Genomic DNA, 13,616 nt, shown 5'->3' on the forward strand with positions numbered 1-13,616 from the left:
ATGAAGGAGATAGTTTTGGGTTTTTTTTTTTTTTTAAAAAAAGCAAACTATTCACTGAACATTTAGCAGTTAAATAACTAAAAGGCAGCTGGGAGCCTGGAACAAGTTAGCAAGCTGGAAAAGTCCTTTAATTGGAAAGAATTTTTATCTCACACCAGCCAGCGGCACCACAAACTGGCATAACTTCTTTTTCTCATTGTTTGCTGTTACTTTTAAAGAAGTAAGAAATTAAGACTGGAAAGCTACCCAAACAAACATCCCTGGTGTGAGATCATATTCCTAGACACCCAATCAGAGATTGAGATAGTCCAGTACAATTAGGAAACAACAGTGGGAGTTCTTCCTGTGGGGCAGATTTTCAGATGTAAACTGTATTCTTCACACACACATATAATTTATAATGTATGTGTGTCTGTGTATGAGTGTTTATACAGAAATAGCATCAGTAATTTCTTTTTAGGATTTTTTAAAGGATATTTTTCCTGTTACTAAATTTCATTCTTGAGATGTTTCATTTAAAAAAAATTGCTTTTCAAAAAAAAAGTACCATCTACCTCTTTAGATTTTTTTTCTCTTGTCACTAATACTCTGAGAAAAGCCGTTGTTCATATTAGGCTAAACTCTTTCATAGTTGGCCCTTAAGTATTAATACTGTTGCACATTTCTTTGTATGTGCACAGGGAGGGCATAAGGCTCATTCCAATTGACCAACAAGTGTTTTAAAAATATCATTATAATGGGAATTTGCTGTATGACTCAGGGAACTCCAACTGGGTCTCTGTGACAACCTAGAGGGGTGGGAAGGGGTGGGAGGTGGGAGGGAGGTTCAAGAGGGATGGGACCTATGTACCTATGGCTGACTCATGTTGATGTATGGCAGAAACCAACACAATATCGTAAAGCAATTATCTTTCAATTAAAAATAATTTAAAAATGCCATAACACCAGTTCGGCCTACAGTCCCAATTTTGGTAAATATAACTTCATGCTATAAAACTTTTTCTAAATTGATAAGCCCAAATACTGATTTTTTAGCCACAAAATTCAAGAACCTAAGAAATAAATCATATAGAAGGTACTCCTTCACTATCTGACCTTTATCATTTGCTTTGGCAAGTGTATTTCAATTGCAAACAGGATCAATGATAATCCTTAAAAATGAATGCTTCTAGAGACAGAAGAAAATATCATGCCCTGGTGAGTCTAGTAAATATACTTTTCAATCCCATGAAAAGAGAAAAAAATTCTCCTATTTAAAGGATTGATTTAAAAAATTGAAAGATAACTTTTATGAGCAGTCTAGATCTTCCAACATTAGTTTCCCAAGCCTTAGTAATGACATGGTAACATGTATTTACAAAGATATACCAGTCTCTGTCTTGTACCTTGGATGTTGATATAAACACTCAGCATTCCTTTACCAGAAGTAGACAGGAAGCCCTAGGAACTAGTGTCTATTTGTTCTTCACCGAAAACCAAAACAACTTAGGAGTAAGAGTGGGGAGGAACTGGTGGCAGTATCTGAGAAAATACTCTCTGCAGTCAATAGGGCCAACCTCTTAGGGAAGAGGCAAGACCAGTGGAAGGAAGGAATGTAGCCTGTACCTTGGAGTATGAGGTCAGAGTGATGATGACTGGATCAAGGAGGCCATTCTTATGGGGTCAGACAAAATTGTGTGTTTTATTACTGATCATTTCTGGTTCCTCTATTAACACATAGGATTACTCTAAAAGCTGTTGAAATGAAAAAAAAAAAGCTTGAGATTTTTCAGTTTCTCAAGTAACAATGGTTTTTGTTTTACAAATGCTTTTTATCACATTTTTCTTAATAGTTATTGTAAGGAAACAAATGCTGAGAGAAGAGGTTAATTCTCTTGGTTGGTAGGATTTCTGTTCCCTCTGTATGCTAGAATAACAGTTAATATGCTCCAACTGTCAATATTCGAACTGGGAGTTCGCCCCATTTTGTTTAATGAGCAGAGCAAGTAGTTTCTAGGTTATTAACAGTTAACTTTGTGTCCTTCCACTGTATACTATTTTATCTTCAGTGCTAAACAGTGCTGAGCACATACTAGATGCTCGATACGGACTTAACTACCTCATGAATATTTTAAGACAATGTTTAGAGCTATTTAAAGGCTGTAAAATCAATTTCATATACCCTCAATCAGTATATTTTGATAAATGAAATAGTAAAGAAAAAAAAGTACAATGCATAGCCATGATATTATTTTGTGGAAACTGATTCTGTTAACTTATACATGTGAATGCTGGGGCATGCTCTGTTAGTGGGTGATGAAATAATTTCAGTGGATCATGACTGTCATAAAAATACGAGATAGGATAAGATATGATGAGACAGAATGGCAGAGTGCATCACATGGAGGGTTTTTTCAGGAAATTTTTGTTGTACATTAAAAACTTCTCTTTGGTGAAATGGAATCCAAGTTAATTCTTGTTAGAAAGAAATTAGATGTAAAAAAAAAGTTTGAAAAACACTGCTTTAGGATCAGGCCTCTCAGTTGCTCAGCTCTGTGGGGATGATCTATGGAGCTGTGTTTCAGGAGGCATACTTATCAGACTCTAGTGCGGCAGGTATCCCTGTGGAGTTATGCAGTCCAGGAGCCCTGCTCTAGGGCATCTGTGATAAATACTACTCTCTCCTATACCTGTACCCGTGGGTCTTGGAGAGAGATTCTGAATTTCCCTGGATTAGCTCCTACCCCTGGAGTATCTTGGCAACTCCTGCAGACTTCTGTCTAGTTCCATTCTAAATCTGTAAAATGGTGAGTTGTTACTTTGACTTTGCCAAAAGTATAATTCTTAGAAAATAACTTTTACTCTACTCTTTCCTTTGTTAGCATTAATGTTGTGTGATAGAAGTTCCTAGAAGGTAGAAGTTTATGATTTGATTTAGTACTACATGCACATGGAAATGAAATGTTTTGATGACACTGTAGGAAATATGTTTCAGCATTTTTTTTAATGAGTCAGATCTTGGTAGAGTTAACTTTACTGCCTAGAATTTGGGTACTTTTAAAGGCTACTTCAATATTTTTAGACCACTTGATTTTAGTAAATAAAGCTTAGGCATCTCCTTGAGATCTTAAGGATTTATAGTGGTTTTATAAGTAAGCTTAGTGTATTGCAATAGAATAGAATTCTCCCAATTTGCACACTGGGACAATTTATTTCTTGAAAGGTACAAAATAGACCATTGAATCAGCAAACATATCACACCACTATGAGTTCTCACTTTTGATTACATAGACTCAATGTCTAAAATCAAACATATTTTAATTCCTTTTTTTGTACACGAGGAAACATTAAACCTGGATTATGTAAACAAAGCAAGTGGTGTAACCCTGATATTAGGAAACCTTCTTAAACAGCAAGACATTGTCTGTTGTAAAAATATCTTACAGCAAAGAAGAAATGGCTCATTTTGCAAAAATTTATCTAAAAGAATAGACATAGATTTTTATCACATAATCAAGAATTTAATATAGTTTTGGTATTTGATTAAAAAACAAGAGCAAAGGGCAACTTTCAACCTAGAAGTCTGTGCATCAATCAGATGAGGAATCTAGGCATTTAAAAACTTGGGTGGAAATACTTTCAATAGCAACTATTGTTAATTCAGTCACAGCCTTAAAGCAATCTTTGCCTTTTTTCACTGTATGTCTACATTAGACAAGAGGCTTACTTCCCTTCAAACGTCCCATATCCTGAGAGAGCTAACATGTACAATAATCCATCCTGGAGTATTTTTATCCCATAACCTTTTTGCAACTATAACCTCAAATGAAGGGAATGACAGTTTCCCTTTCTTTACTAGGATGTTCTAAGAATAAATAAATACAGAGAACAAAAAGCCAAGCTTATATATGAAGTATCCTTTTGTGGTCTCTAAGTTTCTTATACCTACCAGTTCAGAGGCTGCACTGAGTTTCAATCAAATGTATTTTGTGCTGAAAAAACACTTTCTTTTCCAGAGTTAAAAAATATATATATAAATATTCATGAGCATATATTTATTCACAGGTGTATTTATATTCTTGTTAGTCGATGTATATCTTTAAGAGTTAAGGCAAAGAAATGACTGAATTATTTACTCTTTTGGTACAAACTCATACTCTGCCCCTTCACAGGACTTTATTTTCATGTGTTTAGAAGAGCTGATTAAATGTTTATTACCAAAAAGTGAGAATATAAAAGGCATTTTAAAGTGAAAAAGTTGTATTTAATGACTTTATCATTTGGAGGAAGGCAAGCTTCAGTTATTAAGTTGGTTAGAACAGTCTAAATCTTTTTGCTTCTTTGAAAACTGTGAAAACCCACAGGGCCATGAAAGGCTGGGTCCTCTGCAAAGGCCCCAGTTACTGGCATGCGTGTTTTTGTTCTGTGGTAAACAGGTGGGCAGCGGTCAGAGGCCTGAGGAGGCATGGCCCCGATGAAATCTGCTGGTCAGGGCACTTGATTTTGAATTCTTCCCTAAACCAAAGAACAGGACACATGCTGGAACCACTTAAATGTTGAAATTCAACTAACTTCATAAACTGAAAATTGCTTTAAATATATATACGACTGATGGATTTCATAACATACCTGCATTCAGCAGTTTGAATGTTTGGACTGAGACTGAGGAATTGATTGGGTTTGGTTGCCAGATCCACCAGAACTTTGTTTTACAACTTGAGGAATGTTACCAAGTATCCTACTGGTCGTTTTCTAAATCTGTTACATGGAAATATTAAACTTCACTTGTAATTTCATAGCCAAAATGTTAATAGAAACCTGTAAACTTTGCAATGCAAAGTGTTAAGAGAGCTTTAGTGGAAAGGCAATTTCAAAATGCCGAACAGAATTAATAAAACCTGATTTCTAAGCATTTCGTATTTATCTGATTTTTTTTTTTTTTTACTATCTTTGCCTTCAATTCTCATATATGAGTTATAATACATTTTAAATATGGACTGGTATTCACATATAGGCCTAGAATATGAATATTTGGGTTGTTTATAATAAAAACCTCTCTATAAAAGAAGTTCTTGAAAATAAACAACCTATCAAGTTAAATGTTTTCAGAGTGACTTCTGGTCTTCAATGAAGTCTTAATGGAACATTTTTGAGCTGCTGCTTAGGAGAGTGGAAAAAAGGCACTGGGGTGAGCAGGAGGTATTTGAATTCTGTTCAGGCTCCACGACCACAAGGAAGACTTGGGCCCTGTCACCTGTAGGTGTCTCTCACTCTCACTCTGCTATCAAAACTGGGGTGACAGGGCTGGCATGGGCACAGCTGTCTCCTACAAAGGCCTACTGACACATCACCCACTAGGAAACCCATTCTTATCTGAGTGAGGCAATACAAAATCATTTACATAAAGGTTAGCAAATGTAATTCACAAATGAGGGGTAGTTCTTTTGATATTGTGGACATTTTATCTGCATTGACACAAACATCCTAGTTATTGTATACTAGTATATCAGAGTCCAGAGAGAGAAGGCAAAATAAGTGACTGGTCTAAAAGTGCATCAAAAGTTTACAAACATGGTTTCTAACATGCGTTGATGTGCTTCAATTCACTGTCTTTTGGATATTTTTAAAGATTTGAAGGGAAAACAGTATTTTTGGCAACTAGATGCTTCCAGTGAAGAACTTATGCAGCTGGGAAGAAAACAGATTTTAGGATCAGATGAACCTGAATTCAAATCCTTATTCAATTATGTATGACTTTGGATACTCAAGTTCTCTGAGGCTCAATTTACCCATCTGTAAAATGAGAACAAGAACACCTTATACTTTGGAAGACTGCACAAATTAGAAATAATACAGGTAAGTAACCTAGTACATCATAGGTACTCAAGGATAACTAAAAGCAACATTTTAAGAATAAAGTGTGTTTTCTTCTAATGTCTTCCTAGTATGCTAGGAATACTTAGCAAATCTTGATGGGAGAGTTATGTCTGTCATCAGCTGTCTCACTGTAAATGCCCACCTCTGGTGTTTATTTGATGTTTGCTAAGCAATTATCACGACAGTACCTTCAGCTGACACAGTTCACTGTGTATCTAAAAAGAATGATATTAGAGACCTCGTCAATAAATCAGCTCATCAAAAGAGCTACATTAGTAAATCTACCCATTTTTATTACCAGCTGCACATCAGATCTATACATTAATTAGTATTTAATTTTATTAAGTTTAATACTTAAAAAAATTCTAACTGACCTAGATTTTTATCAAGCATATGTTTTCTGTTATCTGACACATGATTGGTCACATCCACATCATTATTAGACATTTATTCTCATCCCTTTTGACTATTTATATGCTAACACTTTCCTTATATTAATAAATTTTCAACATACGTGTTTCAACAAACCCAGCACTGGCAATCCAGATCTGATGTTTTACAGAGAGGCATGGAACAAGAAAATACATGTCTAAGACTATATAAAATAAGTCTAAACTTGACAATCAGAAGAAACAAGAACATAAATAAATGTCGGTCTTTTCCATTATAGATAAATTAAAATACATCATTAATAAAATACGTACACTTTGCAATATGAACTTAGACCTGAAACAAAGTAAGTTGAGGTAAGGGGTATCAAAATTTAAAAATATAATACAATGAGACAAACAATGTCTCATCCAAATGATTGAAGGTATGCTTAATAAATATAGTGTATTTTTAAATAGTTACTGACTTTATGTAACTTTAATCTGCTAAATGCATAAGATTAAATTTTCATTTATTTGAGATTATCTAAAAAGAAATACGAGTCACTGAGAAGCTGGAAGCCCCTTTGGAATAAGTATCCTGTTAAACACATAAAAAATAGCTTCATGAGTTTTCTTAGACTATCAAGAAGGCACTAATCATTTCAATTATCTTTTTCACCTTATATTCTTTTTAACACAAGAGGTCAATGAACAGTTCTTCATTAAATACTGACATCAAACATAACACATAACAGAAGTTGTAGAGAATGGCAGGTATAAGTAGTGACACCAGGAAGGAAAACACTTGATTTTACTATCAACAACCAAGACATGTAGGTCATAATGCCTTTCTAGCATGGTGGTCTAACAGTCTATATATAACCACACAATAGCTTACTATTAAAAGCCTCAGCAGTTTTCTCACTTCCAGTAGCAATCTGGTTTTAAAAGCCCACTGTTTTCATATCTGAGTAATACTGTCTCTATATTCATTTTTTATTTCCACCTTGTCATTTCCCACCAATCTCTCAAATCATTATTGTTGGATTCTGGGTATTTCTAATATTCTTATGGTCAAATTTTCAGATGTCTCCATGAATTTATCTCTACAGTGCTTCTTTAAATTTTTTTTATAGCAATTTCTGAGGACTCTACTGAACAAAATACAGTTCTTTCTACTGTGTCTACTTTCAAATAAATCTGTCTCCATTAATAGCAGATAATGAGATACAATAATGTCAATGGTAAAAATAATGGTTTAGTTCTACAAGAAAACTGTAAAATAATTTCAAGATCAAAAATTCTGGAAATCAGGTTTTCAAGCCTTTTTTATTAGAAAACTTAAATTATTACCTTTTTAAAAAAGGAAGTAGCCAATATCCATTTTTGAATTTTTTCAAACAAATAGTAATAAGGGATAGCAAACTAGGATAAGAAAACACATTAGAAGACAGCTTTCTACTTCATACAACTTCTAGTTAACTCTTCCTATTCATTCACCTATTTCTGGTCAGCAGCAAGAAGAAAAAAATATCCATTTATTTTTGCCTCTTTTTTGGATCTTCCAAGGTGAGCTTCATTTACCTGAATACAAACACAAGCTAGGGGAAACGGCTTTTATATTGGCATTGACCAAGTACATGTCTCATGAACCAGGAAATCCTGCCTTCTATGGTTTCTTTCGTAGTTTAGAGTCCAATGGTTATTGAACCAACTGAAAGTTGAACGAAATTCAAAACAACAGATTGACAACAAATAACGGAAACACATGGAATCCTCTTGGTTGTTATTTTTTTCTAAGAGACAAATCCCTAGCATTCTGTAAATAAAATTATAAATACTAAAGAAATGATGAGAATTTCACATCGGGGAAAGGATCGTTTCTTATCATAATAAATATTTTGGTACAAATTTTAAAAAAACGTATAAAAGTTTAGTACCTTTGGGTACTTTTTTCTAATAAAACCATACCTGCTTCAGAACTTGTTTGATTATAGCTGCTAACAATGCTGTTTGGTATCACTGGAGTGGAGGACGTTGAAATTCTTGACTGAGGTGGATTGGGATGTAATGAATTTCCTAAAGCCATGCCCGACTGACTGAGCATCCCACAGTTCCCGCTAGCCTGAATCTGATTTATTAAACCTGTAAGATGGTGGTTTGGGACTGGACTATTACTGTGAACAAAGTTAGTGTTTGCATTGTGGCAGTGCACGGCTTCCCCTCTTAAAGGTATGCTCTGTGTCAGTGAATTCTGAAGAACACTGGAGTTCATACTGGGATCTGTAAAATGCAGCTGGTTAGCAGAGCAAGGCAAAGCAGTATTTGAGCCCCCACAACCCGGGGTACTATTGCTACTCAAGTGAGAGCTTTGACAACTCATAGACTGTAGTAACTGAGACATTGAACTGATGGGAAACGACCCCTGACCCTGCTTCCTTAGCAAGTCGGGTCCAGGTTTAGGAACTGCAGAACTATCCATTTGAGACTGTCTGAGCAAACTCAACACTGTGGTAGGTGGCTGTTTTCTTTTCCGCAATGAGTCTTTTTGCTGAGACATCAGCTTATCTCTTAGTGCTGCTCGACCACTTTGCCCTTCACCTGACGGGAGAAGCATGTTGGCAGTAGGAGGGAACATGGTGTTTAAAGTGCTATGTCCTTCAGTGTTGCCACTGCCAGCAACAGCTCCAGAATTGCTACTGCTGCTACTGTTGTTACCAGCAAGTTTGTTTTGATTTGCTAGCTGTGCTTTGGCTGCTGCTGAGAGTAAACTACTTGCTGGAAAGGAGGCAGCATTGTGCTGGTTCAAGATCTGATTTAAAGGCATTCCCAGCAAACCAGGCTGACTCTTTACAGAACCACTTCCGGCAGATGCAGTAGGAAAAGCTGCACTGCTTGGGGGATTTAGTACATTACTCATTCCAGCAATTAATGGGTTAGGGATATCCTTGTACTGATGATGTCCATCGGACTTGGTAGAAGGGCTTGATGGCATTGATGGCCTTGGGGACCCTATTGTTGACCTTGGTGACCTGGGTGGAACCTTAATACCACTGCAATTGGCCTGGGGTCCTAGAGGTGGCATCATGAAATTTCCGTGATCTGATGATGTGGAAGATGAGCGTGATCTTTGGGGCGATGCCTCAATCCTTCCAATTCCAGTCCCCATCATGTGCACTGGGGATGTCACTGGAGAAGGGGACAGGGAGGTTGAAGCTGAATGCTGAACTCTTTGTACATGACTCCCATGATTCATATGACCAGGTTTTACGGTTGGCAAAGGGAGATTACTTGGCAAAGGAACAACAGCAGGAGGCATGCTTACATTCATCACAGGTACCTGAGAGTGGACATTTGAATGGAAACTAGTTGGATTAATGATAACAGGGTTCTGATTCACCGGTTTACTAGGAATAGGGTCAAGAATGCCAAGTGGATCTTTCTCAGATGTTAATGGCTTTTTCTGAAGAGCACAAGAAGGTGGAGGAGGGGGAGGTGGGCCTTGGGGTGGTTTGTGGTGGAACATTGCTCGTGGTATTTCCATATTAGTTGAAAAATTACACATTGGTTTTTTCATTACTGGACTCTTTGTAGTCAAGGTTGGGGAAAGAGGTATATTAGTCCTTCCAGCCATTGCACAGGATGACTGTACAGGAGAACCATGTAGCATTACTGAAGGTGGAGAAAGAGGAGTCCTATTCAGGTGAATAGGACTAGAATTGGGAGCTCCGTGAAAACCAGGATTATTTCTTGTGAAGACATCAGGGCTTCCGAGTGGGTCAGTCCTTGGCGAGATCGAGCCGTCTCCATATATCTGGGAACCTGACGACGCGGGGCTGGGCAGGCCTCCATGGCTGCCACGGAATGGAGACTTCTGTCCATGCTCATTGCTGCCCAATCTCTGCCGGGGGTAGACAGGGTGGGGTTCCTGTTGCTGGCTTCCAGGCAGTTCTTGTACATATAGTCTTCCCATGGTGTTTGATGATCCAATCATTAACTTGAAAGGATTCTTACATTCAGGCATTACAGAATTTGTAATTCCTTCATGTGACTTATTTCTTACAGATCTTGGAGTTGCTGCCCGTGAAGGTACTACTGGAGTTGCATCTGATGTGAAAGAGAGAGAGAAAAAAAATCTGTTAGTAGTCTCAATCCTTTTGTGTGAAAATGGAGGAAGGGAAGGAAAGGAGAAAATGAGAAAGGAAGGGCATCTGGAAAAAGAAATTTGCAAATAGAAACTGTGACTCTGCAATAAAAAAAAAGTTTGTATTCTACAATAAATTTTGTCTGAAAAAAATGCACATTATTCTTCCTTAGTTGACCAAAGGTTCTCAATAACTGCTCATTATGCTTGTTTACCTCCTATCTGTTGAGAAAGGATGGGGCTCTGAATCTGTACATACAGACATTACTCATTCTAATAATGTTTATCATATGTAAAATCAAGATTGACAGCCCAGATGGAAATGATAATGTTATTATCATTTGGATTTGAATTTTTTTAAGAATACAGTTACAAGAGAAAATTGTAATCTGTCTGGCATACTATTTTTTTGGATGATTTAAATGAACTGCCATTTTCACCAGAAAATTTTTTACCTTATAAATGTTTCTATAAACCTCCACAAGACAGCTACAAAAACTCTTTCTTATCCCAACATTTTCACTGTGACAGTAAAAGAGTCTTAATTTTTGTGAATTAAGTAAACAGGATTCTCAATCTTTTATAAAGGGAGTGGTAACAACAGTAAATACAGTGAAGTTAAACAATCATGCTAACTTCACATCAAGTTGGTAATACTGCCACACTTCAATTACTTTACCCTTAATCAGTCATTGCTGTAAAAACAGCCTTCATCAACCAACTTTGGTAAAAGATTGCAATTCTTTTATTAGGATAGAACTCTTATGCAAAATTTAGTCAGAGTGCCACCATCTTCAGTATTGGGTTCCAACTGAGTGTTCTCTTTTTAGAGTGCATTGCTCCCTTGCTGGTTTTTTTGGAATCCCTTCAGTTCTTTCGGAGATCAGACAGAATACAGGCAACAAAAGCAGGCTGGTTCATCACACAGATTTTTCATTCAATCATGTCAGAATTCTAGTTTTAAGTTTTTTTAGTCCCTAAAGATGTTTAACTATTTTATAAAGTTGTGACTTCTAAAACAGGGGTGGCAAATAAAATTAGCTTCATATGCCAATTCTCATCAACTGGTGGTGGCTGCTTACAGAACTGTGTTGAAAAGGATGCTGAGCTCTAGCTGGGCTGCATGAGAAAATGCCAATATTCTATTAAGGGCACAGGACATGGGAGTGGTACTGTTCGCATTATATACTGGCCATCCCAATTCTGAGACCTACAGCATATCAGCAAGTATACTCTCAGATTCATTTGCAATCAGAGGTATATTTACTTGAATGGATAATTACACATTTTAGATAAATATACTTCTACCTGCTGGGTACTATGCAGGTTGAATCATAATGTAACAATTTCTGAGACAGTAGTTTTCAACCTGGATAAACAGAAGTCTTGATAGGTTACAATTAAGAAGTAAAAGAATAGAGTGAACATATATATTTTTCTTGGGAGGTGTGGACTTTTTGTTTCTGGCATGGTAGAGATTCTTTGATAGAGTGATTTCTGGACAATATGTGAAAATTAAGAGAAAAAATCATATAAGAGAATTGCAGTAGATAAATTCAACTGAAATCATTTTTTTTTGTTAAATAAAGTTTTAAAGTTCGTAATCAAGGCAATAACACATGAAAATGTTTGGGGCTTACATGGCATTCAGTGCGAACAGAGTTGTCTCTATTAATATCACTAACATCATTACAGGACTGACTGTCCTCTTCAGTAATAAAACCACCAAATTGTGTCTTTTCTTGTTTATTTATATAGCCATCTATAGTTCAATGATAAGAAATATAGACATTGGCATTTTTATGTTCAACAGAATTTAGAAAGGAGCTGATGTTTAGAAAGGATTTCTTCCCTACTGGGGAAAAATAGTTACCATTTAAAAAATAACAGGGATACTAAATAAGTAAAAGCCATGCTGCTGTTATGTGGCAGTAAGGAATTAAAGTATTACAAGGGTTGGGAAATGTAAATGTTGGGCACTCAACGAGTGCTTTCCTGTATATCAAATAGACTTTTTAAAAGAGATAAGTTACATGTTTTACGCACGTAAAACAAAGAGAGGTGAAAACTACTGAGCCTTCTTAATCCTTAAGTATTTAAATCCTAACCTTTTAATATAGTTTAAAATTAAAAAATTGAAATAAATGCTATGTCTGAAGCTGGTAAAAGAGTAGAAATTAATCCAATCAAGTATATAGTTTTAAAAGGAGATGGAGATATACCTTATATGCCTATACTAATTTAATTAAATATTTATCTTTAATTTCATTAATGAAACTAGAATGTATAGAATATGACAAAGGACCTAGATCAAGATTCTGCTTCAGTCATTAAAAAGGCAACAAGGCAGACTCTGTAGGCAGGGCTGAAACTGCTATGATGTGAAGTGAGAACAGCAGTAAATATATGAGTACGTGCAAACACATGTGCAAGGTACAGCGTGAAAATGAAAACACACTTACATCAAGGTGGCAGGACAGTGGTTAATTTTAAATAGCTTATTACTATTAAATGTTTTTAAATTGTTGCAATACCTTATAATGAAAAAAATGTAACTCGTTAAAAGAAATAACAATTCACTAAAGTATTTTTTTCTTACATACCTTAGTGGAGCAATTTTTCTGATCATTCCTGTTAAAATTTAAAGGTTAGTTTAAAGGTAATAGGGTTACTGAAGAGGAGCTGTCTGCTAATAATTGTCAAACTTGTCTCTCCCTGCCTTCTTCACAGAATTCTAGGAGTGACCTGTATGGTATCACAACTGCTTCTCTTTGTATCTAAAGCTATCAGTAATTTGGCCCCAATTTACTTATGCAGGTTTAATTTTCTACTTGTGTCACATTAGTCTCCACCTCATTCCTTAACTATTCCATAGTTGTTCTGGACAAGAATTTTATTTTCCTTATATGTCTAAATCCTACTATTTCCCAGGGCTGGTTCAAATCTGAGTTCTACAATAAAGGTTTCTGATCACTGCAGGTTACACTCCTCATCCCTATTTTTTTTAACTATGCAGAGCAATGTTACTTATCTTTCACAAACAAATGCTTTGGTGTTCAGCCATATTTTATCCAGAATTACTATTCAAGTGTTAACTGTAATATTTTGGAGTTCATATTCTAGCCCTTACGAAGAAAAGTTCCTCAGCCTCAAAGTATAATTCCACAAATTACATATGAATCATAAAGGGAAAATGTACCTCAGTAATGGACATAACTTTAACCAAGCAATCAAACTTGATGTCA

At 35.8% G+C, this 13,616-nt stretch overlaps 1 protein-coding gene across 5 annotated transcripts in view; it reads right to left on the reverse strand.

Moving 5' to 3' along the window:
• The window catches only part of MBD5 (methyl-CpG binding domain protein 5), a 159,714-nt gene that overhangs the window by 40,042 nt on the left and 106,056 nt on the right, over window positions 1-13,616 (reverse strand). For all 5 annotated transcript variants that reach the window (XM_027561265.1, XM_027561281.1, XM_027561274.1 and 2 more), the window contains one exon: window positions 8,199-10,334. In XM_027561265.1, coding sequence (XP_027417066.1) covers window positions 8,199-10,334 — 2,136 coding nt within the window. The remainder of the gene's footprint in view (window positions 1-8,198; window positions 10,335-13,616) is intronic.

Source organism: Bos indicus x Bos taurus, chromosome 2 (assembly GCF_003369695.1).
Source record: "Bos indicus x Bos taurus breed Angus x Brahman F1 hybrid chromosome 2, Bos_hybrid_MaternalHap_v2.0, whole genome shotgun sequence".
NCBI lineage: Eukaryota > Metazoa > Chordata > Mammalia > Artiodactyla > Bovidae > Bos > Bos indicus x Bos taurus.